This window comes from Mustelus asterias, chromosome 6, assembly GCF_964213995.1.
Source record: "Mustelus asterias chromosome 6, sMusAst1.hap1.1, whole genome shotgun sequence".
Taxonomy (NCBI): domain Eukaryota; kingdom Metazoa; phylum Chordata; class Chondrichthyes; order Carcharhiniformes; family Triakidae; genus Mustelus; species Mustelus asterias.
Window position 1 is genome coordinate 73,669,795 of NC_135806.1, and position 26,396 is coordinate 73,696,190.

General features: G+C 41.4%; 1 protein-coding gene across 1 annotated transcript; it reads right to left on the reverse strand.

Annotated features, from left to right (window-relative positions):
* anxa1a (annexin A1a) lies at positions 1–26,171 on the reverse strand. The gene is made up of 13 exons (XM_078214553.1): positions 25,926–26,171; positions 15,113–15,179; positions 13,185–13,278; positions 12,679–12,773; positions 12,396–12,509; positions 10,017–10,107; positions 9,855–9,934; positions 5,306–5,362; positions 5,122–5,215; positions 4,250–4,345; positions 2,384–2,442; positions 1,199–1,321; positions 1–290 (listed from the first exon to the last, which is right to left on the reverse strand). The coding sequence occupies exons 2-13, from the start codon at positions 15,161–15,163 to the stop codon at positions 231–233; spliced, it is 1,014 nt and encodes a 337-aa protein (XP_078070679.1). The 5' UTR covers positions 15,164–15,179; positions 25,926–26,171; the 3' UTR covers positions 1–230.
* Between the last annotated feature and the right edge of the window lie 225 nt (positions 26,172–26,396).

The window sequence follows — 26,396 nt, forward strand, 5'->3', positions numbered from 1 at the left end:
GCACTGTAGGGATTTTATTTATTTTCAACTTCTACATATTTTGCTTTATTATGGTTTAAATTTTATTTCTGATAGACAGCAAGGATAAGTTCAGAACATTTTATTTGCACCAGTGGGGTATTCAGTGTTGTGCCAATATTTTCATCATGACTCAGCTTTAGAATTAGCTTATTTTTACAACTTCATTGAAAACAAACATGTCCACAGACACTTAGATCAGCATACAAAAATCATTCATCACTTCCACATAGAGCCAGCAGGATTGTCTCGTAGTCTCCCTTGGTGTCATCCTGTGTGGAAAGATTAAAATGAAAAGCTATGGTTAGTGTAATCATACACCAGATTGCTGTTTTTGAACACAAACTGAGCCAAGTTTGAATAATTCCATTTTAGGGATAAAAGTAGTTTGATGGCTTTTTGTAAAGGGTTGTTGTATATTTTGTCGTCTCCAATGGGTTGATCAAGTATCATTGGCTGTATTGTTTAGAAAAATGGGTTCGAAGTTTAATCAAATGCACTTTTCAAATCCAGTCCAGGCTCGTATAAAAAACATTGCAGCTGGAAATCCAGGAGGGGAAAATAAAAGGTTCTCAATGTCCAGAAATAGATTCTGACAAAAGCTCAAGTTTCAAATGTTAACCTTAATATTCCTCATTCATACCTGCTCTGTTTCCAATGCAAATGCCTGTGACTGTCATTAGGGAAAAAGATACTGTTACACAGCATAAAAATGGAGGAGTGGTTTTCTCATTTCAACTATATTCATTCAAATCTATTGCTTCAAGGATACTGAAGTGCAGTTAAGGTTCTTGCGTATGGCCATTCATAAAATCCACAATGCCTCATTGTGGTTAAGTACTTTGTCCTCAATTGTAGATTCCAATAATTTCCCCACAATGTTAGGCCAACAAGTCTGCTTCCCCCCTCCCCCCATTTCCTCACTGCCACATATCAACCTCCAATGTCCACTGGGTGAAGTATTGAGGAAATAGATGCCCATGGAAATAGCCAATCAACACCTCCCATACAGAATTATGGCAAAGATGACCATTTGGTCCATCATTGTCTGCACCAGAATGTGCCACAACTAAAATAATGCAGCAATCTTAACTACAAGACCAAGGTAGTAGAAAACAATAAAGTACCTTCATTTTTAGTAAAGTAGAATCTGACTTCAACTCCAAGAGCACAATCTTACCTTGATGGCTTTGTAAAGGGTTGTTCCATATTTTGCTTTGTAGGCCACTTTAATATCCTTCAAATCCACTTCAGAACGGGAAATCATAATTCGGATCAAGATTTTATCTCGGGTACCATAGCCCTGTGCAAATACAAAAGTAGAATTTAACAACCAGATTGAAAGGACAAGTCTGAAGCTGGCTGTTGGCATGAATTCTTGCAATAGTTTTGTAAAGAAGTGGCATCATGGCCACAGTACTATAGCGATTCTGGTACAGTAAGACAACACAATCACAACAGATTAGGTAAACATGCTGTGGGCCATTTAAAGACTAGGCACAAGAACATTTTTACAAAAAGGATGAAGACAGCTGTGCAAACATTCTGCCCACAAACAAGAGTGAAACGAAGAGGGGAAATTTGCTGACTGTTCATGCCAGCAATTCTCCAGTTGGCTGGAGTGTAAATCTAGAATTACTATTTACTTCACTTTAATCCCTTCATGTTTTAAATGACATTCATTAAGTCTAGCTTTCTCTGCTAGAAGGTGAACCACCCCTGCTTCTCCAAGTCTATCCAATAACTAACCACTTTTCTGGAAGCATTATTTCTTCTGCATCCTCTCCAAAGCCTTTTGCATAGTTTTTACTGTGCTGCCCAGAATACTCCATCTGGGGTCAAACAGGTGTTTTCTAGGTCATTGATGTCTATTAGTCTTCCTCACCGTGTTCTGTGCAGACTCGAAGGGCTGAAAGGCCTGCTTCTGCACTGTAGGGATTCGAAGTATGATTCTAGGACTGAAACTTGGGAACTCTACTCTTCCCTCTAGTCCGAAAAATAGGTGACCATTTACCTACATTCTTCATCAATTCTGAATCAATGTTGCTACATTGCCCCCTTCTATTGAAATTAGTTTCCAATTTTGCTAACAAACCTAATTATTCCAACATCCAACAAGTCTTCTTTCAGTCAATGGCATAATTACTGTGCAAATTTTATATGAACAGATTGCTTTCAAGCTTTAGCATCAGCCACCTCACTAAAAGTCTAGGCTGTTAGCATAGGACATGTCGATATTCACTTGATATGTCACTCAAAGAAGCTTCCCTTTCAACAACTTCCTTTCCATCCCTCCAAAAAAAGAGAAAAAAAGTGACCAAATAGGATCTTTCCAAACACTGGAAAATGTGTACAATACACTCACCTTCATTGAATTATACAGCTTCTCAGCAAAGTAGGCTGGTTTGTTTCCTATGCATTTTACTGTGCATCAAAAGGAAAAAAGTCATGGTGTGAAATTTCATGGTGGTTACTATACATGCTACTATCCATAGTGTATTGTACAATGGGGTTCAAGTTCAGTAATGTGATGGGGAAAGGTTTCAACAAATACTTAAAGAATCTGGATAAGGTCAAATTTAACAAGCCTAGATATTATGCACTTTTGTTTAAGCGAGGTTTTAATATTTTACTATTTGATTTGTTGAAATGCATTTTACCACATGGCATCTGGACCTGAAACAATTCCAGAAGTGCAAAGAATCCTGCCAAAAATTATAGAAAGAAAAAAAAACAATGGATTTGCTGCCAATTTCTAAAATATTTTCCAGAAGGCTATATTGTAAACCACAGGAATGCTTTTTGAGAAAACCAATTCAAAGCAATGATATCAAAAAGAGAAACTTGGTGGTCTAAAATTTCCTAGACTAGCAGTGAAATTAGCATGAATAGGCAGAATGCAGAGTCAAATCTCAGCAAGACCCTGGTCAGGACATTCCTGCAAGATGCAGAAGCCCAACATCAGGGTCAAATGGCGATTACAAGCCTGTATTGTGAGGGAAATACAGTCAGTGACCTTGATATTCCCCAAATAGGTCAATTTTCACCCCTCCCAAAACAGAAGCATAGCTGCCAAGGCCAACGTCCCCAATTGCCATCAGCTTTGAGCCCCTGATATCCATCCTGTGTAACTACATAAGTTTTTGGACCAGTGATAATGAAGTAATGGTGATAGGTTTGCAAGTCAGGTTGGATAGATGTGGTATGGAAGAGAACTTGCAGGTGGTGTTCCCAATCTTTGGCCTTCTAAATGAATTTGCAGTTTTGGAAGGTGCTATCAAAGAAGGTTTAGCTGCAGTGCATCTTGTAGATGATATACATTGCTGCCATGGCAAGTGTGAATGATTAAAGCAATGGACCATGATCTGACTAACATTCAGAATGCCAAGTCTTGTATAAATCCTCTTCAGTGAGCTAATGAATGCTTCCACCTTGACATTATACAATCTATTTACTTCAATTTCACAAGCTTGCATGGTAGTTATTGATTTTCCATTAAAAATCAAGTCCATTTCCAGGCACTCCCACAGCCTTGATGGAAAAGTAGGTGGCAGTGGTTCTATTTAAAGAGTAATGCTTGGCCATGGCTCTTGCTATCCCTGTATAAGTGACTGTGAAGCCTTTGGAATATCAAGCTGAAGTGCTTCCTGTATGGTCATTCGCTCATTGAATTTAAAAAATACAAGGGATTATGCAATTGAAGGAAGTGATTAAGGTATAATGTAGTTGAAGCATGTAATAAATGGGTTGAGAGAATGATGTTCAAGATAACAAGTCTGTAATAGACACTCGAAACGAAAGCAAGGGATGCGAAAAGTGAGGGCTGTTATATGTTTTTGTTCTATTTTTACATTGCTAGAGCAGCAAGGCTAGCCTTCTGCCCAGCCAGTCTCTGTACCCAGCATCTTGTGCACTCATTCCATGGTCCCCTAGTGTTACTCCCAGGGAACCGTACCATCCCAGAACCAACCCATTGGGCCACTTTCTCCCAGGTCTGGTCTGTGGAGCAGGAGAGATGTTCCAACTTTACACTCCCCCACATCAAGACTGAAAATCCAGACCCTAGCTTCCCGAAAGACTAGTAGAATTCTGCTGTGCTTGTAGCACCATGCTGTTTATTCACTTTTAAACTAAGGTGATGCTTTTGGGTCACAGTTGGTGTCACCACCATTGCATAGATTTAAATAGAAATGGAACATTAACAAAGAGGTTTAGATGATATTTCACATACCTAAAGATATTAGCACATTTTCAATGTCACCACTCAGTTCAAGATCCAAGGCCTTATCAACCTCATGTTTACTGTACTTGGTGTATCTCCCAAACACTAGAAAAAATACAGGACAATCAATGACCATGAAATTCTCAATGACATATCAACAAATTGAATATTTTCACAATAATTTACATTTATTTTAATGATAAAGAATGAGGATTTTGCCCATTTATAATATTGCTATCTGTATCTGATGTTTTTGTATGTTATCTTTAAAAAATGTTTACCACTAATGTTAAAAATCAAAAATCAGTTGGGGTTAATATTTCATTAACAGCTCATTTTGTTGCCTTGTTAGCCACTCCAGTAGGTCAGTCAAATAGTGTATTGGAAATTAAGACAACTTTATGAAACCATTCTGCCTGGAGTTCAACTTCTCCTGCACATCCTTGCTGTTGTCATAATGGTGCTCAAGGAATAACTTCTTATCATGTGTACAACGTACAGTACTCAGATTATGCTAGGTTGTTCCTCTTTCATGAGATGTGGGCATTATTTGCAGGGCCACTGTTTGTTGCTCATTTCCAAATGTTCTGCTAGGTTATTTCAGAGAGTAGTCAAGAGTAAACCACATGGCTGTCGGTACATTAGGCCTGACAAAACAAGGATGGCAGATTCTCCTCTTGATGGTTTCATAACTGAGACTAGCTTTATATTAACTCAAGTTCAACCAACTGCCATGGTGGGATTTGAACCCATGTTCCTCAGATAATTAGCTCAAGTCTCTGGATCACTAGTCCAGAGACATTACCATTAGTAGAACATGATGAGAGATTCAGAAGTGTTTGGAATAGTTTCTTCACCAGAGTAATTTGGAGAGCTCTTACCTGTGTGCATGTGCGTAGTATTTCTGCTCGAGAGAATATTAATGAAGGCGTCAACATCAGTCCCTTTTCTTTTTTCGCCAGCTTCATACAAGGCCTAGATTAAATGTACAAGTGCAGTTCTACAGTTACTAACTTTGTTTTGCTGACAATGTACACAAGTTGAGAGAAGTGATCTATTACTCACCCTTGCATCATCGTCAGCAAGATCATGATCCACTTTACAGCTTTCATCTCTGGACGCCTAGCAATATACAAAAGATTTAAAATGATGTCCCAGTGACATTTGAAGGGTTATTTCATTTTTTTAAAATGTACTCGAGTGGCATCAACAGAATTTGCTGTCAAACTACTGCTCCCACTACATTTTTGTTTGAAAGTAAAACACGGTGGGCAGATTCTCCCAGCCCACTGTGCTACTCTAGCAGTGCACTGGGCTGGGAGACAGTGTAGCAGGCTTCCCACAGGGCGCCACAGCCTCTGTGCATCTGACTGCCGGATTTCTGGTGTCATCAGCTCTTCAGAGCTGAATAAATCAGTAAATGGCCATTTCAATCTTATTAGTGGATCCAGGACTGAAATCTCCAGGCCTGCTAGTGATTCCAATGCCACCAGGAGTGTTTCGCTCCAGCAGAGTTTAAAGCAGCTCCCCACTAATGGGGAACTGGCAGCCTGACCCTGCTGGACTAAGGGGGGGGGGGGGGCATGGAGGGCCCTCAGGAGTTTGAGGGTAATGGTGGGTGCTGTACTAGTAATGCCAAAGGGGCAACTGGAGGTGGGCTGCCACTCTGCATTTGGGATGATAGGCAGAGGGAAGGAGGCGATCGACCCTGCTGGTGGGGGGGTTGGGAAGAGAGAAAAATTGGAGGGGGGGATACTGTGCATGCACCAATCTCTGTGCTGACAGATCGGCACATGTATAGTGGCTCACTCAGCACTATGCTGCCAACCTCTCCAGTGGAAATAGACCCCCACCCCCAGCTTTTCAGTGCGATTCATGCTTGGGCACTCGGGTGATGAACAGAGTTTGGGAGATTCATTTTTGAAAATCCTGCTAAAAAAGTGGGATTTACTCCAGTTTTTACATGAATTCCACACTTAGAATTTATGTTTGAGAATTCCACCCTTGATGCTGGAAACCCGAAATAAAAACAGTGCTGGAAATATTTGACAGCTTGGTGGCAGAGAGGGAAACAGAGTTAAATGTTGGAGTCAAATAAAGGTCAAAGTTTAGTTTTCTGCTGTTCATGCAGGGATCTGGGATAAGAACTCGAATCTTCAAGACCACCACATGGCAAAATGAGGATCTGAAATTGTTGAACAAGGCTCGACTCCAGAGGTTGTAAAGTGCCTAACTGGAAGATGAGGCACTGTTCCTTGAGCTTGCATGGAGCTTCATTGGAAAACTGCAGCCAGCCAAGGAAGAGAAATGAATGTGACAGAAAAGACTTGGTGTTTCACCTGGAGTGTGTTTGGGGCCTTGGGTAGCAGAGTGAATGGGAGAGAGGCAGGAATTACACCTCCTGTGATTGCATCAGAAGGAGACAAGTCATTGGAGGTGATCAAGGAGTGGACCGGATGACAGTGGAACAGTCCCTTCAGGAGGAAGGGGTGTTTGCTGGTGGCATCTCAATGGAGGATAATCCTTTTAAGTAGTGACTGGGAATCAGAAAGACAACAAAGCAAACCAATCGATGTTCTGGGAGGGAGGAGTTAGGGCACATGCAGAAATAGGTCAGACAGTTTGCATGTCCCGGTCAACCACAATGCTGGGGAAGAAAGGGGATCGTTGATTGAGGAAGTAGGTATAATTAAAACATGGTTGTGGAAGTTGCATTATTAGAACAGATAGAGAAACAGAATGGAATAAGCCCTTACAGGAAGCAGAATGTAAGGAAGTGCAGTCAAGGTAGCTATGGGCTTATAATGAATAGACAATACCCAATCAACAAAAATAGAGACAAAAGTCCAGAAAGGGCAATGTGAGAGAGGGAACTCAAGGTGAGAGAAGGGGTGAAATGGGACAGTTGAGAGTGTGAAATGACACTGACAATGTACTGGGGGAGGGGCAGGAGGGCAAAAAGACCATATTTGTTTTTCTTCAACTGGCGTTTTCTGCACCACTCAAAAATACAGCATGGGAACAGGCTCTTTGGCCCTCCAAGCTTGTGCCAATTGTGATGCCCTAACTAAACTAAAAAACCTCTTCCCTTAGACTGTGTCCTTCTATTCCCTCTCTGTTCATGTACTCATCCAGATGCTTCTTAAATGTTGATGTGCCTGCTTCCACTACCTCCTCTGGCAACACGTTCCAGGCACCCACCACTCTGAAAAACCTCCCCCCACCACACATCTCCTTTAAAATGTTCCCCCTTTCACCTTACATGCGCCCCCATGTAATGGACACTTCCACCCTTGGAAAAAGCCTCTGACTATCCACCCTGTCTATGCCTCAATTAGGTCTCCTCAGCCTTTCCAGTGAAAACAATCCTAGTTTATTCAACCTCTCCTCATAGCCAACACCAGAGACCAGGCAACATCCTGGTGAACCTTCTTATAGTGTGGCAACCAGGACTGCATGCAATACTCCAAATGTGGCCTAACCAAGACTTTGAGGTCCCAGCACTGATCCCTGTGGAACACCACTAGCTACAGATTTCCATTCTGAAAAACACTCTTGCACCACTCCTGTCTTCTATAACCAAGCCAGTTATGTATCCGTCTAGCCAGCCCACCCCGAATCCCATGTGATTTTAATTTTTGTAACAGTCTGTCACATGGGACCTTGTCAAACATCTTACTAAAGTCCATATAAACCACTTCACAGCCCTTCCCTCGTCAATCATCTTCGTCACCTCTTAAATTTCTCTTTCCTTACCCTCTTCAGTTCAAGGTTACATACAGTGTACCAATCCCTCAGTCAGTGCAGCCACATTACTTGCTGAGAAAGCACCAATAGCTAAACCACATTCACGTCTTTCCTAGCAAAAGTGGATGCATTGGGCCAGATATCCCATTTGATGTTCAGGAATATGCATCCCTCAAATCAGCAGACTTGCACATACTGTGGTCATGAAAGGATTTTAGTGTAATTCAAACAGTCAATGTTATTCATCATGCTTGTGCAACACTGACCATGTCACTGCAGAAAAAAGTCAAGAAGAATTACTTGTTCCTGAAAAGAGGATAAAAGCACTTTAATCGGTTTTGTTCCTCCAAAAAAAAAATCTCTATTTCCATGTGCTATTGTTTCCTTTATAGCTTTTAAAAGTTGGCGGTCTTTGCTGCATGTTAGACATGATACCCTTGATTCCCAGGGATATATACTAGGAACCACATATGCATGCTCAGTGAAACCAATTGCAAGCTCGTTTATGCATTTCCTTCCTCCCTGTATTTTCTCTTTAGGACTATATTTGTTGGCAAATTGGCGATTTGTCATTCTGCTTTTTACTGGAATTCTGGATTGGAACTCAAGGATTTAACTAAGAGTTGACCAAGGAGAACCACTGGATATGGCTATTTAGATTTTTGACAAGGTCTCACAAACAGACCAAGTTAAAGCACATGGGATTGCAGGTAATGTCTTGGGATGGATAGAAAGCTGGTTAGCAGATAGGAAGCAAAGAGTTTGCATAAATGGGTCTTTTTCTGATTGGCAGTCAGTGACTAGTGGGGTTCTGTGCTAGGACTCCAACTGTTCACATTGTATATTAATGATTTGGAAGACGGAACTGAATGTATTATCTCCAAATTTGCAGATAAAGTTGAAGGGTGAGCCGTGAGGAGGATGCAGATGATTCAGTGTGATTGGACAGGCGGTGGGCATTTGCCGTATAATGTGGATAAATGTGAGGCATACACTTGGTAGCAATAATATGATGGATTGTTACTTTGAATGGGTGTAAATTGAGAGGTGGAAACTCAGATCTTGGAGTCCTTGTGCATCAGTCGCTGAAAGTAAGCACACAGGTACAGCAGGCTATAAAGAAGGCAAATGGTATGTTAGCCTTCATAGAGAGGATTCGAGTATAGGGATATTTTGTTGCAATTGTATAGGACATTGGTTGAGACCATACCTGTCCTTACCTGAGGAAGGATGTCCTTGCTATAGAGGGAGCACAGCAAAGGTTTACCAGGCCGATTGTCATTTGAGGAGAAACTAAGTTGGTTAGGATTATATTCACGAGTTAAGAGCAAGAGGGTTTCTCAGAAACTTATAAAATTCTAACAGAGTAGATTCAGAAAGAATGTTCCCAGTGGTTTGGTTGGGGGGGAGGGGGGGGTGCGGGGGGAAAGGAGTCCAGAACTAGGGGTCAGTTTGAGGATAAGGGGTAAACCTTTGAGAATGGAGGTGAGAAGAAACTTTTTCACTGAGAATCTGTGGAATGCAATACCATAGAATGTAGTTGAGGGCAAAACGTTGTCAGATTTCAAGAAATTAGATAAAGCTCTTGGGGGGGGGGGGGGCGGAAGAGGAGGGAGGAAAAACAGATACTGGGTGATCAAAATGAATGCTGGATCAGGCTTGAATGGCCTACTCCTGCTTCTAGTTTCTATGTTTATGCTTGCTACATTCTCAAGGTATTTACTTTGTCCTTAAATGGAAATATTTCTCACAAGTAGTCACTGTTTAGCATACTTCATACAAGACAAAGTCCTTCAGTAGCAAGACTGAAATGTTCAGAATAAAATATGTTATGAAAATGTAGTTCAATGTTGCTAAACCTCTGTACCTTAAGTAGAGCAATCAAAGCCTTTTGGAAGTCCTTTGATGTATCTGACTTGATCTTGTCCTCCAGGTCACGTTTGAATTCTGTAAAAAAAAAACAAAGAACCAGTGGAGTGGTGACTTGGTGTGCTTCTCCCAATCCATTTAGAATACATTAATATATTACCTTCTTTGTATGCCTTAATAATCTCCTTTATCTCTTTGTTGTTCCTAGATACCAGGATCTCTACCAAACAGTCTTCATCAGTACCTAAACCCTATCAACATGAGGGGAAAATACAATAACTTTAGTTCAAATAGATTAGACAGAAATATAGGGAGCAAGAATTCTTGAATATTAAGCTTATAATATTCACTGTGCAATGCCATCTCCCTTCCATACTGGTTGAACCAAACTACCATCACTTTTATTCTCCCCTTGGTGGACAGCAGGATTTTAGGATTGGTATTGAGTATTTGGAAATACTGATCAATTTATTTTGGTAGAATGGGTCAACAGTAACTTGTATGTCCTTGAAAAGCACACTGACAATAACAAAATCTTATACACTTGTCATTGCCTCCCCCAAAAGTCATTTATATGGGAATTTCCCAGGCAAACCAGTCAACTTGTAAGTATGCATTCCTGTCAAGAGTGATGAAGCAGCACTTCAGCTTGTAGTAGTGAAGAGAAGCTTCCATCCTGACATCTCACTTCAAGTTTTGATTGCCAAATCCAGTTGCATAGCATTACCTAATGATCCTCTGCTCTCATTCATTGCACGTTTCTGTACAAATCTTGATCAAAGCAAAGAGTTTTAAGGATCAAAATATGAACAAATGGAGGGTACAAAAGAGAGGAAATAAAGAGTGGGGCGGCACAGTGGCAAGCACTGCTGCCTCACAGCTCCAGGGACCTGGGTTTGATTCCCAGTTTTGGTCACTGTCTGTGCAGAGTTTGCACGTTCTCCCCATGTCTGCATGGGTTTGCTTCAGGTGCTCCAGTTTCCTCCCACAGTCCAACAATGTGCAGGTTAGGTTGATTGGCCATGCTAAATTGCCCCTTGGTGTCCTGGGATGCGTAGGTTAGAGGGCTTAGCGGGGTAAATATGTGGGGTTATGGGGGATAGGGCCTGAGTGGGATTGTTGTCGTGGCAGACACAATGGGCCGAATGGCCTTCTTCTGCACTGTAGGGATTCTATGATTCCTGACTTCTGTTTTTACATCTCCAAGAGCAATTCTGTACCTGAAGAAATTAAACTCGTCATTTAAAATTATTCACTTGTTTAGGAAGGGTACAATCTAGTTGCAGACCATTAAAAAAAAAATCTACATCTTGACTTAACAAAAAGATGAAGAAAACTTTATATGTAAACAAGCACCAATAATTTAACAATATGGATTACTATCTACCTCTGATTCATTCACTTCTTACTATCCTCAAGAATTCTCTTCTGATGCAATGTTATAGGGACCACTCAAGCATGCCACAGTCCTCTGGAGAATTTATTAACTCCAGCTATTCAAGAGTTTAAAAACTTTCATTCATCCTCAAGACTGGAGGTCTCAATCCCTTATTCTGGTTACTTGTCAATGTTTCCAAGCAAATCTGCTGGTTAATTTCTTTGCAATAAGACAGACTTGCTGAACGTTCTTCCACTAGCTTCAAGCCAGACAATTTTTGAAACTTCTGCTCCCCAAAATAGAAAATGAGATGAAAGGTCACCCACCTTCCACATGGGAATTGAAGTTTGTATTTTACTCCTGCAGTGCAGACCTAAATGCAATTCATTTTGTCCAACTTCCCTTAGGTGAGCTACAAACGACATGAAGTCCAAACTGCAACTAAAACCCCTTGACCAGCAAAAGACTCAAATTATACATAGAGAACACCATCCTAAGCTCTACCCATCTCCATGACCTCCAAGCTAATGATCCTATATTTACAACTTCTCCAGCTATGGAAGCCCACCCTGCTTTTTTTTTATAGTTCCATCTCTCGTTCAGCCAACATGGATAACTTTTGAGCAGCTATTTTCTTTTTTTAGATGTACTGGAAATCACTTAACACCCAGCATTTCCATGAGCTTACCTTCACAACACCAAATATTATCTCCAAAATATTAACATGATCCATATTTGCAACAGATTTAATTAGTAATTATTGAGCAAATCTTGCAAGTACTTAACTACAAGAGCAGCTAGGGGTATTCAAAATTATCCAAAAAAGGAAGAAGGTGCAGAGCTGTGGGGAGTGACACTATACACCTTGGGCAAGCCAGCACAGGCTATAGGCCAAATAGCCTCCTGTGGTAACCATTTGAGATGCTGCAAATCTACAATTCATGCCACTTCGTAATTTGTAAATTTACTGGATGATTTGCCTGTAAGAAATGCGCTAGATTTTTCAGCAGCTTGGATGGATGCTGCTTCAACAACCTACTGCCCTGACCACTCCAACATTGTTGCTACAATCGTACTAGTTATAAGAAACATCAATTTACAGCAAATACCATGATGCATCATAGAGGAGTAAATGCAGAAATAGGTTTACAAACTGATTACCTCCATCGCGTAATACAACTGGTGGGCATCAAATTGGGCTGGAGTTTGAAGTAGGTCAAGGACAACAGTCTCCAGTTTACTGGAGAGTTTACTCTTCATGACATATTTCAGTTGCTGGCAGAGAAAGACAAGCATGTGTTTTAAAACCTTCATAATTAGTAGTTTATTCCCTCTAAACAAAAATAAATTTTTCAGAGTTTATTAATTGCTTCTCCAAACAAGGGACCAGCTTATCAGCATTTTCGGCTGCTAAGAAAAGGCACTGTAAAAATCAGCAACTGACCTGTCCTACACTCTGTTGATAATCTGCTGCTATTTGTTGCCGCTGCCAATTTGTCCGAGCTGTCAAAATGTTAATGATGGTTTCTTCATCCACACCTAGTAAAATTACAAGAAACACAAGTCAGACATAGCCATTAAAGATAAACAAATGGGCTTTCCATAGGAAAGCCATCACAAAAAGGTAGTCCTGTCAAATTGTTTAATGGAAATGGTCCTTATAGTACCAAGACTGCACACCAGCAGCAGGGCTTGGGAGGAATTAATTACCAAATACCAACATTGAGTGAATATTTGAATTACTACAACTGTACCTGCAATACATGCATTTCCCCGACATTTCAGTAAAACCTTATGCTTAACCTACTACTGGTTCAAAACAGGACTAGGTTTCAGGAATAAAAACTCTAATAATATTAAAACTATATTCAAATCTAGGCACTTGTATTTTGAAATTTAATCAAAAATAAGGCATCAAATAAGTCATCCAGAATAGAATTTCATGCTCACCTTTTGCTTGGAGTGCATTATTTAATGCAGCAGCATCAGCACTTGCATCAAAGTTAGGAAATGGAGTAATGGTTGGCCCACTGGGGGAAGGGTACTAGGCAGGGAAGGAAATAATAAAGAAGAAAGTGATCATAACATTGATTGGATTGAACATAGATATTATACATATGCTTTTATAACAAAATGCTCACCATTTGTTACCCAAAGCAGTAAACATTTGCATTTGTATCTTAGTTAAGATCCAATCACAAGGAGTAATTTAATAATCCAAATTGCTGCTTTCTTAATCAGTCATAGGAGTTGGAATGCCAAAAGGTTAGCTCATGTCATGGTAGAGATTTGGGAAACACTCAACTCTTGATAGATGCACACTCACCTACACTACAGCCACCACCACATGTATGGTCTCCAGCTATTTTGTTTCCAAGTTTTGACTTGGAGGGTAAAATAGTTACTCTTCACTCCTTTGGGCACCAAACTACTGCATAAAGTGACAAATTAATTATTCACCATTTATCTCAATGTGCAAAGCTTTAAGAAAAAGACAGGAGCCTGGATTAAAGATAATGGGACTGTTATTCCCCAGGGCCATGGATTCAAACTTATTCAAAATATATTTTCATTTTTGCAAGTCAGATGGAGACAAAACTCCTCTTTGCCAACTCAGTTTAAAATGGAGTTAGATTTGTTCAGATTTTTAACTTGCCCACCACAGCATCATTTCCTACAATTAGGGAAGCAATTCCCTAACCCAGCCAGACATCACTGACCATGATGTCTTTGACTGTTGTACACATGTGCAGAAGGTGCTACAGCATCAATAGATGGAGCCATCAAAATGCATGTAGCACTTTTCAGAGCATGGACATAATCAGTTGTGCATGACATCAGGGCAAATTCAGGATGTGCCGAAAGGGCAATCTACACCAAGAGAAAAAACAGCATGGCACATCTCCTTGGGATTGCCCCAGGTGAAGCTAAACTCCACATTATCTTGTGGTTTCTAGAGTTTTCCTTCATGCAGAACATCAAGCGGCAGCACATGCAGAAGCAGTCATGCCCACATTCTTAATTCAAAGAATTCGGGGTTTTTGAACTCTGGCTCAGGTTAGAGCAAGACAGGAGAGAAAACTTAATCATTGGACTGCAAAAGATACAATAGGATGAAGTCCAAATCTCACCAAAATCTCACCCACATGGTTTTGCCTCTTAGTTCTTGCAATTTTTTCCCCCGGTGAAGCTTGGCGAATTGTCAAAGGGGCAACATGGTGGCACAAGTGGTTAGTACTGCTGCCTCAGCTCCAAAGATCCCCCTTCAATTCCAGTTTTGGGTGACATTCTCCCAATGTCTGTGTGTTTTCTCTGGATACTCTGGTCTCTTCCCACAGTCCAAAGAAATGTAGATTAGATGGACTAGCCATGGTGAATGCATGGTGTTACAGGAATAGGAAAGGGGAGAGGGCCTGGATAAGGGAGAGTCAGTGCAGACACAATGAGCAAAACAGCCACTTCTGCACTGCAAGGATTTTATTTTATGAATTGGTTGTCATTAATTTAAGATTTGTATTATCAGTCAATCATATTGGTTTCAGATAAACAACTGAATACCTTAATCAACTAGAAATAGAGTTAGGAAAATCTACAAAGATATAAAACAGCTTCAAGATTATAGATGGTAAATTTATAGTGGCAGGTTTCTGACCCTCAGCCCAAAGTGAGGAATTTTATATCCTACAATTTTAGTATATTATATGACCAGACAAACCTTTCACATACTAGATTACCAGAAATAAGGATCAGCAAGACTTGCTAAAATCCTACACTTTCCACCCCAATTCAACGTCACCTCAAAATGTTCAAGTGGTACGTTTGCATTTTAATGCTTCTAATAGCCCTTGTGCAAGGACAAGTCTGAAAATGAAGCTTACGTCCGATTGCATGGCTTGCTGCAGGAATACACTGACAAGATTAGACGCCATTTTCTACGTTGCTGCTCTGTGAAGGAAAACATCGAGTCAGATCATTTGTAAAACAGTATGTCCAAATAATTAAAATGCCTTAGTGATTGCCACATTCAACCAATGAAACATGGAAAGCTCCGTTAGACAACATTCCTTAATCGTTCAAGTTTTGGGAGGGGGGGGGGGGGGAATTTGTCTGTTTGTAAAAATGTGCCAGGTTATCAAATTCAATTTGTTAACTCCCTACAAAAAATACTTTTTGGACAATCCTTCACACCCTCAGCAGAGGGCAGTGATTCATGCCACAGCACAATCCCATGGGTATCCTTCATTACTCAAAAGAAAGTGTAGGATATACACATACCATCTCATTTCTTCTACCACCCCATCCACCCCCACTGTGGCGCAATTAAACACCTGGCTAACAAAATCAAGTAAGAAGTTTAACAACACCAGGTTAAAGTCCAACAGGTTTATTTGGTAGCAAAAGCCACACAAGCTTTCGGAGCTGCAAGCCCCTTCTTCAGGTGAGTGGGAATTCTGTTCACAAACAGAGCATATAAAGACACAAACTCAATTTACATGAATAATGGTTGGAATGCAAATACTTACAACTAATCAAGTCTTTAAGAAACAAAACAATGTGAGTGGAGAGAGCATCAAGACAGGCTAAAAAGATGTGTATTGTCTCCAGACAAGACAGCCAGTGAAACTGTGGGGGTTACAAATAGTGTGCCATGAACCCAATATCCCGGTTGAGGCCATCCTCGTGTGTGTGGAACTTGGCCTCAACCGGGATATTGGGTTCATGGCACACTATTGATGTGGAGTCTGTGTGGGTAGAGTTGAGGAACCACAAAGGCAAAAAAACCATAATGGGAGTTATGTACAGGCCTCCTGACAGTGGTCAGGACCAGGGGCACAAAATGCACCACGAAATAGAAAGGGCATGTCAGAAAGGCAAGGTCACAGTGATCATGGGGGATTTCAATATGCAGGTGGACTGGGTAAATAATGTTGCCAGTGGACCCAAAGAAAGGGAATTCATTGAATGTTTACAGGATGGCTTTTTGGAACAGCTTGTGATGGAGCCCACGAGGGAACAGGCTATTCTGGACTTAGTGTTATGTAATGAGCCAGACGTGATAAAAGATCTTAAAGTAAGGGAACACTTAGGAAGCAGTGATCATAATATGGTAGAATTCAGTCTGCAATTTGAAAGAAGGAAGGCAGAATCAGATGTGAAGGTTCTACAGTTAAATAAAGGTAATTACAGGCGCATGAGGGAGGAACTGACAAAAATCGACTGGAAGCAGAGCCTAATGGGAAAGACAGTAGAACAGCAATGGCAGGAGTTTCTGGGAGTAATTGAGGACACAGTGCAGAGGTTCATCCCAAACAAAAGAAAGGTTATCAGAGGGGGGATTAGGCAGCCATGGCTGACAAAGGAAGTCAGGGAATGCATCAAGGCAAAAGAGAGAGCCTATAATGTGGCAAAGAGTAGTGGGAAGTCAGAAGATTGGGAAGGCTATAAAAACAAACAGAGGATAACAAAGAGAGAAATAAGGAAGGAGAGGATCAAATATGAAGGTAGGCTAGCCAGTAACATTAGGAATGATAGTAAAAGTTTCTTTAAATACATTAAAAACAAACGGGAGGCAAAAGTAGACATTGGGCCGCTCCAAAATGACGCTGGTAATCTAGTGATGGGAGACAAGGAAATAGCTGAGGAACTTAATAAGTACTTTGCGTCAGTCTTCACAGTAGAAGACATGAGTAATATCCCAACAATTCAGGAAAGTCAGGGGGCAGAGTTGAATATGGTTGCCATCACAAAGGAGAAAGTGCTAGAGAAACTGAAAGGTCTGAAAATTGATAAATCTCCGGGCCCAGATGGGCTACATCCTAGAGTTCTAAAGGAGATAGCTGAAGAAATAGTGGAGGCGTTAGTTATGATCTTTCAAAAGTCACTGGAGTCAGGGAAAGTCCCAGAGGATTGGAAAATCGCTGTTGTAACCCCACTGTTCAAGAAGGGAACAAGAAAAAAGATGGAAAATTATAGGCCAATTAGCCTAACCTCAGTTGTTGGCAAAATTCTAGAATCCATCGTTAAGGATGAGATTTCTAAATTCTTGGAAGTGCAGGGTCGGATTAAGACAAGTCAGCATGGATTTAGTAAGGGGAGGTCGTGCCTGACAAACCTGTTAGAGTTCTTTGAAGAGATAACAAATAGGTTAGACCAAGGAGAGCCAATGGATGTTATCTATCTTGACTTCCAAAAGGCCTTTGACAAGGTGCCTCACGGGAGACTGCTGAGTAAAATAAGGGCCCATGGTATTCGAGGCAAGGTACTAACATGGATTGACGATTGGCTGTCAGACAGAAGGCAGAGAGTTGGGATAAAAGGTTCTTTCTCAGAATGGCAACCGGTGACAAGTGGTGTCCCGCAGGGTTCAGTGTTGGGGCCACAGCTGTTCTCTTTATATATTAACGATCTAGATGACGGGACTGGGAGCATTCTGGCCAAGTTTGCCGATGATACAAAGATAGGTGGAGGGGCAGGTAGTATTGAGGAGGTGGGGAGGCTGCAGAAAGATTTAGACAGTTTAGGAGAGTGGTCCAAGAAGTGGCTGATGAAATTCAACGTGGGCAAGTGCGAGGTCGTACACTTTGGAAAAAAGAATAGAGGCATGGACTATTTTCTAAACGGTGACAAAATTCATAATGCTAAAGTGCAAAGGGACTTGGGAGTCCTAGTCCAGGATTCTCTAAAGGTAAACTTGCAGGTTGAGTCCGTAATTAAGAAAGCAAATGTAATGTTGTCATTTATCTCAAGAGGCTTGGAATACAAAAGCAGGGATGTACTTCTGAGGCTTTATAAAGCACTGGTTAGGCCCCATTTGGAGTACTGTGAGCAATTTTGGGCCCCACACCTCAGGAAGGACATACTGGCACTGGAGCGGGTCCAGCGGAGATTCACACGGATGATCCCAGGAATGGTAGGCCTGACATACGATGAACGTCTGAGGATCGTGGGATTATATTCATTGGAGTTTAGGAGGTTGAGGGGAGATCTGATAGAAACTTACAAGATAATGAACGGCTTAGATAGGATGGACGTAGGGAAGTTGTTTCCATTAACAGGGGAGACTAGGACGCGGGGGCATAGCCTTAGAATAAAAGGGAGTCACTTTAGAACAGAGATGAGGAGAAATTTCTTCAGCCAGAGAGTGGTGGGTCTGTGGAATTCATTGCCACAGAGGGCTGTGGAGGCCGAGACGTTGAGCGTCTTCAAGACAGAAATTGATAAATTCTTGATTTCTCGAGGAATTAAGGGCTATGGGGAGAGAGCGGGTAAATGGAGTTGAAATCAACCATGATTGAATGGTGGAGTGGACTCGATGGGCCGAATGGCCTTACTTCCGCTCCTATGTCTTATGGTCTTATGGTCTTAAGTATTCGCATTCCAACCATTATTCATGTAAATTGAGTTTGTGTCTTTATATGCTCTGTTTGTGAACAAAATTCCCACTCACCTGAAGAAGGGACTTGCAGCTCCGAAAACTTGTGTGGCTTTTGCTACCAAATAAACCTGTTGGACTTTAACCTGGTGTTGTTAAACTTCTTACTGTGTTTACCCCAGTCCAACGCCAGCATCTCCACATCATAACAAAATCAAACAATAGAAAACCTGCCCTATTGTGAAATTACAATATTGTAGAGGTGCCAGTCAAAATTTCCAAGAAAAAAAATCAAATAAATAGATAGCTTCAGGTATTAAAGTTAGTTTGGAAATGGATTCTGTACAATGCAATTATAAGTCATAGTCCTAGTCTTTGGGCCAAGTAAAAACAAAACTTGCATTTACATAGCACTACTCCTCAGTAGTGATTGTCAGGGAAAAAAAAAATTGGACCTCAGGGACAAAAGTGGGGAATTATGCTTGGAGCCCAAAGAAGTAGGGGAGATCCTAAATGAATACTTTGCGTCGGTATTCACAAAGGAGAGAGATGTGTTGACTGGGAGTGTCTCGGAGGGGAGTGTTGACCCGTTAGAGAAAATTTCCATTACAAGGGAGGAAGTGTTAGGTTTTTTTAGGGAATATAAAAGACTGACAAATCCCCAGGGCCTGATGGAATCTATCCAAGGCTGCTCAGGGAGACAAGAGATGAAATCGCTGGGCCTCTGATGCAAATCTTTGTCTCATCACTGGACACAGGTGAGGTCCCAGAGGATTGGAGGATAGCTAATGTGGTCCCGTTATTTAAGAAGGGTAGGAAGGATAACCTGGGTAATTATAGGCCGGTGAGCTTGACATCCATGGTAGGGAAGTTGTTGGAGAGGATTCTTAGAGATAGAATGTATGCACATTTAGAAAGGAATAAAGCTCATTAACAATAGCATGGTTTTGAGAGAGGGAGGTCATGCCTCACTAACCTGGTGGAATTTTTTGAAGAAGTGACTAGAATGGTTGACAAGGGAAGGGCCATGGAAGTCATCTATATGGACTTCAGTAAAGCATTTGACAAAGTCCCTCATGGTAGGTTGGTGCAAAATGTTGGATCTCATGGGATAAAGGGGAGGTGGCTAGATGGGTGGAGAATTGGCTTGGGCACAGAGGACAGAGGGTGGTAGTGGAAGGGTCTTTTTCCGGCTGGATGCCTGTGACTAGTGGTGTTCCGCAGGGCTCTGTACTGAGACCTCTGCTGTTTGTGATTTATATGAACGATCTGGAAGGTGCAACTGGGGTGATCAGTAAGTTTGCGGACGGCACGAAAATGGCTGGACTTGCAGATAGTAAGGAACATTGTCAGAGGCTACAGAAGGATATAGATAGGCTGGAAATTTGGGCAAAGAAATGGCAGATGGCATTCAATCCAGATAAATGCAAAGTTATGCATTTTGGCAGAACTAACATAGGGGGGAGCTATACGATAAATGGCAGAACCATAAAGGGTGTAGATACGCAGAGGGACCTGGGTGTGCAAGTCCACAGATCCTTGAAGGTGGAGAAGGTAGTGAATAAGGCATATGGCATGCTTGCCTTTATAGGACAGGGCATAGAGTATAAAAGTTGGGGTCTGATGTTGCAGTTGTATAGAACGTTGGTTCGGCCGCATTTGGAATACTGCGCCCAGTTCTGGTCACCACACTACCAGAAGGACGTGAAGGCTTTAAGAGAGTGCAGAGGTGGTTTACCAGGATGTTGCCTGGTATGGAAGGGCTTAGTTATGAAGAGAGATTGGGTAAACTGGGGTTGTTCTCACTGGAAAGACAGATGAGGGGTGACCTAATAGGATGTGTATAAAATTATGAAAGGCATAGATAGGGTGAACGGTGGGAAGCTTTTTTCCACGTTAGTGGTGACGTTCACGAGGAGTCATCAGTTCAAGGTGGGCGGGGGTGGGGGGGGGGGGGGGGGGGGAAGAGATTTAACACGGATATCAGAAGGACATATTTTACAGAGGGTGGTGGGGGCATGGAATGCACTGCCGGGCAAGGTGGTGGAGGCGGACACACTGGGAACGTTTAAGACTTATCTAGATAGCCACATGAACAGAGTGGGAATGAAGGGATACAAAAGAATGATCTAGTTTGGACCAGGGATCGGCATGGGCTTGGAGGGCCAAAGGGCCTGTTCCTGTGCTGTATTGTTCTTTGTACTCAGAACCAGACGTCCCAAAGCACATTACAGCTACAAAAGTGCTTTAAGTTGAGAAATAAAGCTGCAATCAACCATAATGCACTAACAACTTGGATCTTGATGATGTAGATGGAGATAAATCTTGCCCATTATTCCAAGGAATCTCAAATGCTTCAAAATAGTTTCATGGGATCTTTTACAGCCACCTGAAAGTGCAGGCAGGATCTCCATTTAATGTCTCACTTCAAAGAGAGCACCTCTGATCATGCAGCATTCCCCAGTACTGCACTGAATTGTCAGCCTTGATTTTGCACTCAGTCCTGGAGCAGCACTTGACCCCACAATCTTCTGCTTTAGTGGGAGAGCTGCCCACCGAACTATGCACCACAACTGACTAAAAATGGGTAAGCACACAAGGTAACAGATCAAATTAAACTTTTGGTCATCAGGGAAATTCAATAATCTGTGTATCCTTAAAATAAGGATAATTTCTTTTCACACCTACACAGTGGCTTCATTTTTACTGGGGGTGGGAAAAACATTCGCCTAGTGATCTGACGAGCATGATTACAGAAATTGCAAATAAACATTTTTCAAACTTGCCATGGCAAAAGAGCCAAGGTTTTTTAAATCTTTAAGCATTGCTGTCTTTCACTCCTGTTGAGAATTTGAGGCACCAGAAACTATTCTGCGCAGTTAATTAATTGAGTTCCAAAATAAATTTCAATAATGAGTCCCTTATGCTCGAGTTCTAACAGTCAGAAAAAAGGTTTCCCTAATTTTCTCCCCAATACTGACTACAATCTGAGAAAAGTAAAAAGTTTCAACGTTAGCAGTAACCATTCAAGTGGTCCGGTCACAAAAGGGATAACAAACTTGATCAAATGGTCCATTTTGGGCACAAATTCTTGAGACTGAATCATGCCAAGAACTTAAAGCCTTTAGAATTATGCAACTAAATGATCCCCTATACACAGTATTCTTCAGACAACCTCCAAGGAGCCAAAACTTAAACCACCATCTGACATAGAACTGCATAGTTAAATTGCAGTCATCATTCATGGCTGATTTAAAGCTTACAGGATATAGTCAGGAATACATGCCATTATAAAGTAAAAATAAAACATTGGAATTTAAAGGAAAAGCAGAATGGTTAAAACAGACTGGGAAATGTTGTTTGGATAATTTTTACACAAACTAAAAAAGTACCATGCAGGCACTGAAATACAATCAAGTAAATGACATCTTGGTCTTTATTACAAAGGGTACACGTACAGAACCTTGGTATGACCACAACTTGAGTACATGTACAGTTCTTTTAAAGAAGGATGGATAGGAGTGTAGCAAAGGTATCAATTCTTGCAGTGAGGAGATTGTCCTAAAAGGGCAGATAGTAGATATAGCCTAGAATTTAAGAATCTCATTGAAACATTATTAGGCTCCTCCTAGGATTTAGAGTAACACTGGGAGAAGACCTCCCTTGGTTGGGAGCCTGGAATGAGGGGTCAGTGATTTAGGATTGAGATGAGGAACAGTTTCTTGATTCTAGGGGTTGTGGATCTTTGAAATTCTCTAGACTCAAGCAGTGTGTGCCCTGTAATTGGGCACCATTCAATAGAGATCAGTAGATTTTTAGATCATTGTCAATGGATTCTCTTCCATCTCCCACCGTTAGTTCTGGCATCCCCAAAGACCTCTCCTATTGTTCATCAATATGATCAAAACCCAACATCAATTTCCATTTGTATGCTGACAACCAGCTTTACCCAATTGCCACCTCCCTCAACCCATCAAATAGCCCGACTGCTTATCCAACATCTAGCACTGGGCAAACAACTCCATTCATTCTGTTCCTTTACCACCAACTCTATCCCTCTTCCTGGCAACTGAGGGGTTGACTCAGATTCTCTACAGCCTTTTGTCATATTTGACAGAGATAAGCATTCGGCCTGCACTGTTACCCAGGCAGCCGTTTCAACTCTTAAAATCACCTGACTTGATGCTACTTTAGCTTATGGGTTGCTGAACCCATACACTTTTAGAATCAGAACCCCTGCCGTGCAGGAGGCCATTCAGCCCATCAAGCCTGCACCAACAACAATCCCACACAGGCCCTATCCCCTTAACCCCATGTATTTACCCTGCTAATCCCCTGATACTGTGGGTCAATTAGCATTGCCAATCAATCTAACTGCACATCTTTGGATTGTGGGAGGAAACCCACAGACAAGGAGGACAGACAGTCACCCGAGGCCAGATTTGAACCCAGCTCCCTAGCCATGAGGCAGCAGTGCTAACCACTGCACCACCCACAGTTGTTGCCCCATTCAATGGAGGTCGGTCACCAGTGGTGTGCCCCAGGGACCTGTTCTGGGACCCTTGCTGTTTGTCATTTTCATAAATGACCTGGATGAGGAAGCAGAGGGATGGATTGGTAAGTTTGCCAACGACACGAAGGTTGGTGGGGTTGTGGATAGTCTGGAGGGATGTCAGAAGTTACAGAGGGACATAGATAGGATGCAAGACTGGGCGGACAAGTGGCAGATGGACTTCAACCCAGATAAATGCGTCGTGGTCCATTTTGGTAGGTCAAATGGGATGAAGGAGTACAATATAAAGGGAAAGACTCTTAGTACTGTAGAGGATCAGAAGGACCTTGGGGTCCGGGTCCATAGGACTCTAAAATCGGCCCCGCAGGTGGAGGAGGTGGTTAAAAAGGCGTATGGTGTGCTGGCCTTTATCAGTCAAGGGATTGAGTTTAGGAGTCCGGGGATAATGATGCAGCTTTACAAGACCCTCGTCAGACCCCACTTGGAGTACTGTGCTCAGTTCTGGTCACCTCACTATAGGAAGGATGTGGAAAAGATTGAAAGGGTGCAGAGGAGATTTACAAGGATGTTGCCTGGATTGAGTGGCATGCCTTGAGGGAGCTCAGTCTTTTCTCCTTGGAGAGACGAAGGATGAGAGGAGACCTAATAGAGGTGTATAAGATGTTGAGGGGCATAGATCGGGTGGACTCACAGAGGCTTTTTCCCAGGGTGGAAATGTCTGCTACGAGAGGACACAGGTTTAAGGTGCTGGGGGGTAGGCACAGGGGAGATGTTAGGGGTAAGTTTTTCCAGAGGGTGGTGGGCGAGTGGAATCGGCTGCCGTCAGTGGTGGTGGAGGCAAACTCAATAGGGTATTTTAAGAGACTCCTGGATGAGTACATGGAGCTTAATAGGATGGAGGGTTATAGGTAGGTCTAGAAGGTAGGGATGTGTTCGGCACAACTTGTGGGGCTGAAGGGCCTGTTTGTGCTGTAGTTTTTCTATGTTTCTAAATGGCTGGCCAGCCTTCTATACTCCACACTAAAATGTGAGATCATGTAAAACCCTGCTGCTCGTGTCTTCAAGCTCAGCAAATCCCATTCACCCATCAACTGTCTGCTCAATGGCCCACACTGGCTCCCTGTTAAGCAACACCTAGATTTTAAAATTCTCATCCCAATTTTCAAGTTCCTCCATGGCCTCTTCATCTTATTGTCTGTAGCTCTACAACTTTCCAAAGTTTTTACATTCTTTAACCTTGGGCTCCTCAGCATCCCTGATATTCAATCCCTCTACCATTGGTGGCCAAGCCTTCAATTACCCAGGCCCCCCCATCTCTAAAACCTATTTCTTTGACCATGCTTTTAGTTACCTTCCCTAAAGTCACTAAAAACTGCACAAGATACATTAAAGGTGATATACAAATCACAGGACTAGCATGTGAAGGGGGAGTCATAATAGATCAGCCATGATTGTACAGAACTACCATTTTGCTTTTATTCATATGCTCAATTTAAATCTTTTATCAGTAATTGCCAAATGCAGTCTAATGATGAAATCAAACCTTTTTAGGATACACTACCGATTAGGAAGAATTTACGTTGTAGTTTGATCAATTGTAGATTGTAATGCAAGGATAATCAAATAATGCTTACATATTATCACTGCCAAAATCAGAAATTCCTATCCACTATTAAACTACTCATTCTCAAGATGCACACATGGCGAGCAAAGCCAGCTTTCATAGCACATCCCTGTTGACCTTGGTGTTACTGTGCCATCCTGAACTGCAGGCAAGGAACTCCCATAATGCCATTCCAGAATTTTGACGCAGAAGAAACAATGAGGAACGCCCAAGTCATGATAGTGTCTCTTGGAGGGAGATGCAACAAGATGTAAAAACTCATGCAAAGAAGCAATCACTCATCAGTACACACAATAAGTCATTCAGTCAACACAAGAAATGTATTGCAACTTTAAATATTCAAGTGTTTGGGGCAAGAGGCCATTGAAAGTTATTAAATGCTTTCAGACTTCAGTTAAATCCAACATTTATTCCACCTTCCAAAAATACTGGAGGATAAAACCTAGCTCACCAGCAACGTAATTGCATTGAGATGCATAGTGGTTTACTTCAATTAGTACTGAGAGAGTGTGCCAATTCCTTACATCAACTCAGCAACATTGGAACACAACATACCTTCACCTAGCATATAGCATATTTAGAAATTGAACATTTCATTGTAAAGGTCCCTTTTAGCACAACATTGAAGGGAGTTGGAAATTTTACTCAAATTGTTTCACTGATCTAATAAATATTTTCATTATTTCAATTAAAAATATGCTCAGTTGATTTCAAGAAACTTCTATCCCAAACAAAACTAAAATCAAAACAAACTATAAAAACACTATTCTCACCCCAAGGTTCCATTTAACAAAGGATAAAAAAGTAAACCTTTGTTCTAACAAGGGTTAACATTAAGATCTTACCCTACCACATTCCTCAACCCACTCCAAACCAATTATTGTTACCAAGCTCCTCCTCACACAACAATCCCGTTTTTACTGAACACTTTAAAAAAAAGTCAAACAACTGGTTTACTGAGGTTAAACTTCAAATTAAGCAGAGGCACAGAAAGAGTACACAAGATATCTGAAATAAATTATTTTATACAAGACTCAAAGATATTCAACTTCAGGCTTACTTCATTAAAATATAATCACAAATAAAAATGTTACATGACAAAGTCTAAACACTTCCAGCACTTTAATACGAATGATAAAGAACAAGTCAAGGCAAAGCTACAATATTTAAATTGGGACTTACCAACTGCTTATTTAAACCCAATGGGATAAAACTAACAACACCCTTACAAGCCTAAAGAAAATCACAACTAAAACTGACTAGCTGTTTGAGGGTGTATTTATACATTTACCACACCCAATGAGGTCATTTAAGACTGGCCTATCTGATTGACTGAGTACTGCAGACTATGATGAACCAATCAACTACCAGATGGTACAAGCCATACAAAGGCTGTAGCCAGCTGCAGTGAACTAGCTGAAGGTCTGCACAGCAGGAAATAACTTCCAGGTCTCTACGCAACCTTCTGCAAACAAAAATCACATGGGTATTAGATCAGTCCAACCTCTGTTTCAGTGCCAGATGTCTGGTTTTTCAGCAATAAATAATCCTACAGTTTACACATTGACGTTTCAACTGGGTGAGGCTGAAATTTATGCAAAAATCAATTATTCAGTATTTTAATTTAATACTTTACTCAGCAGTTTACATTTT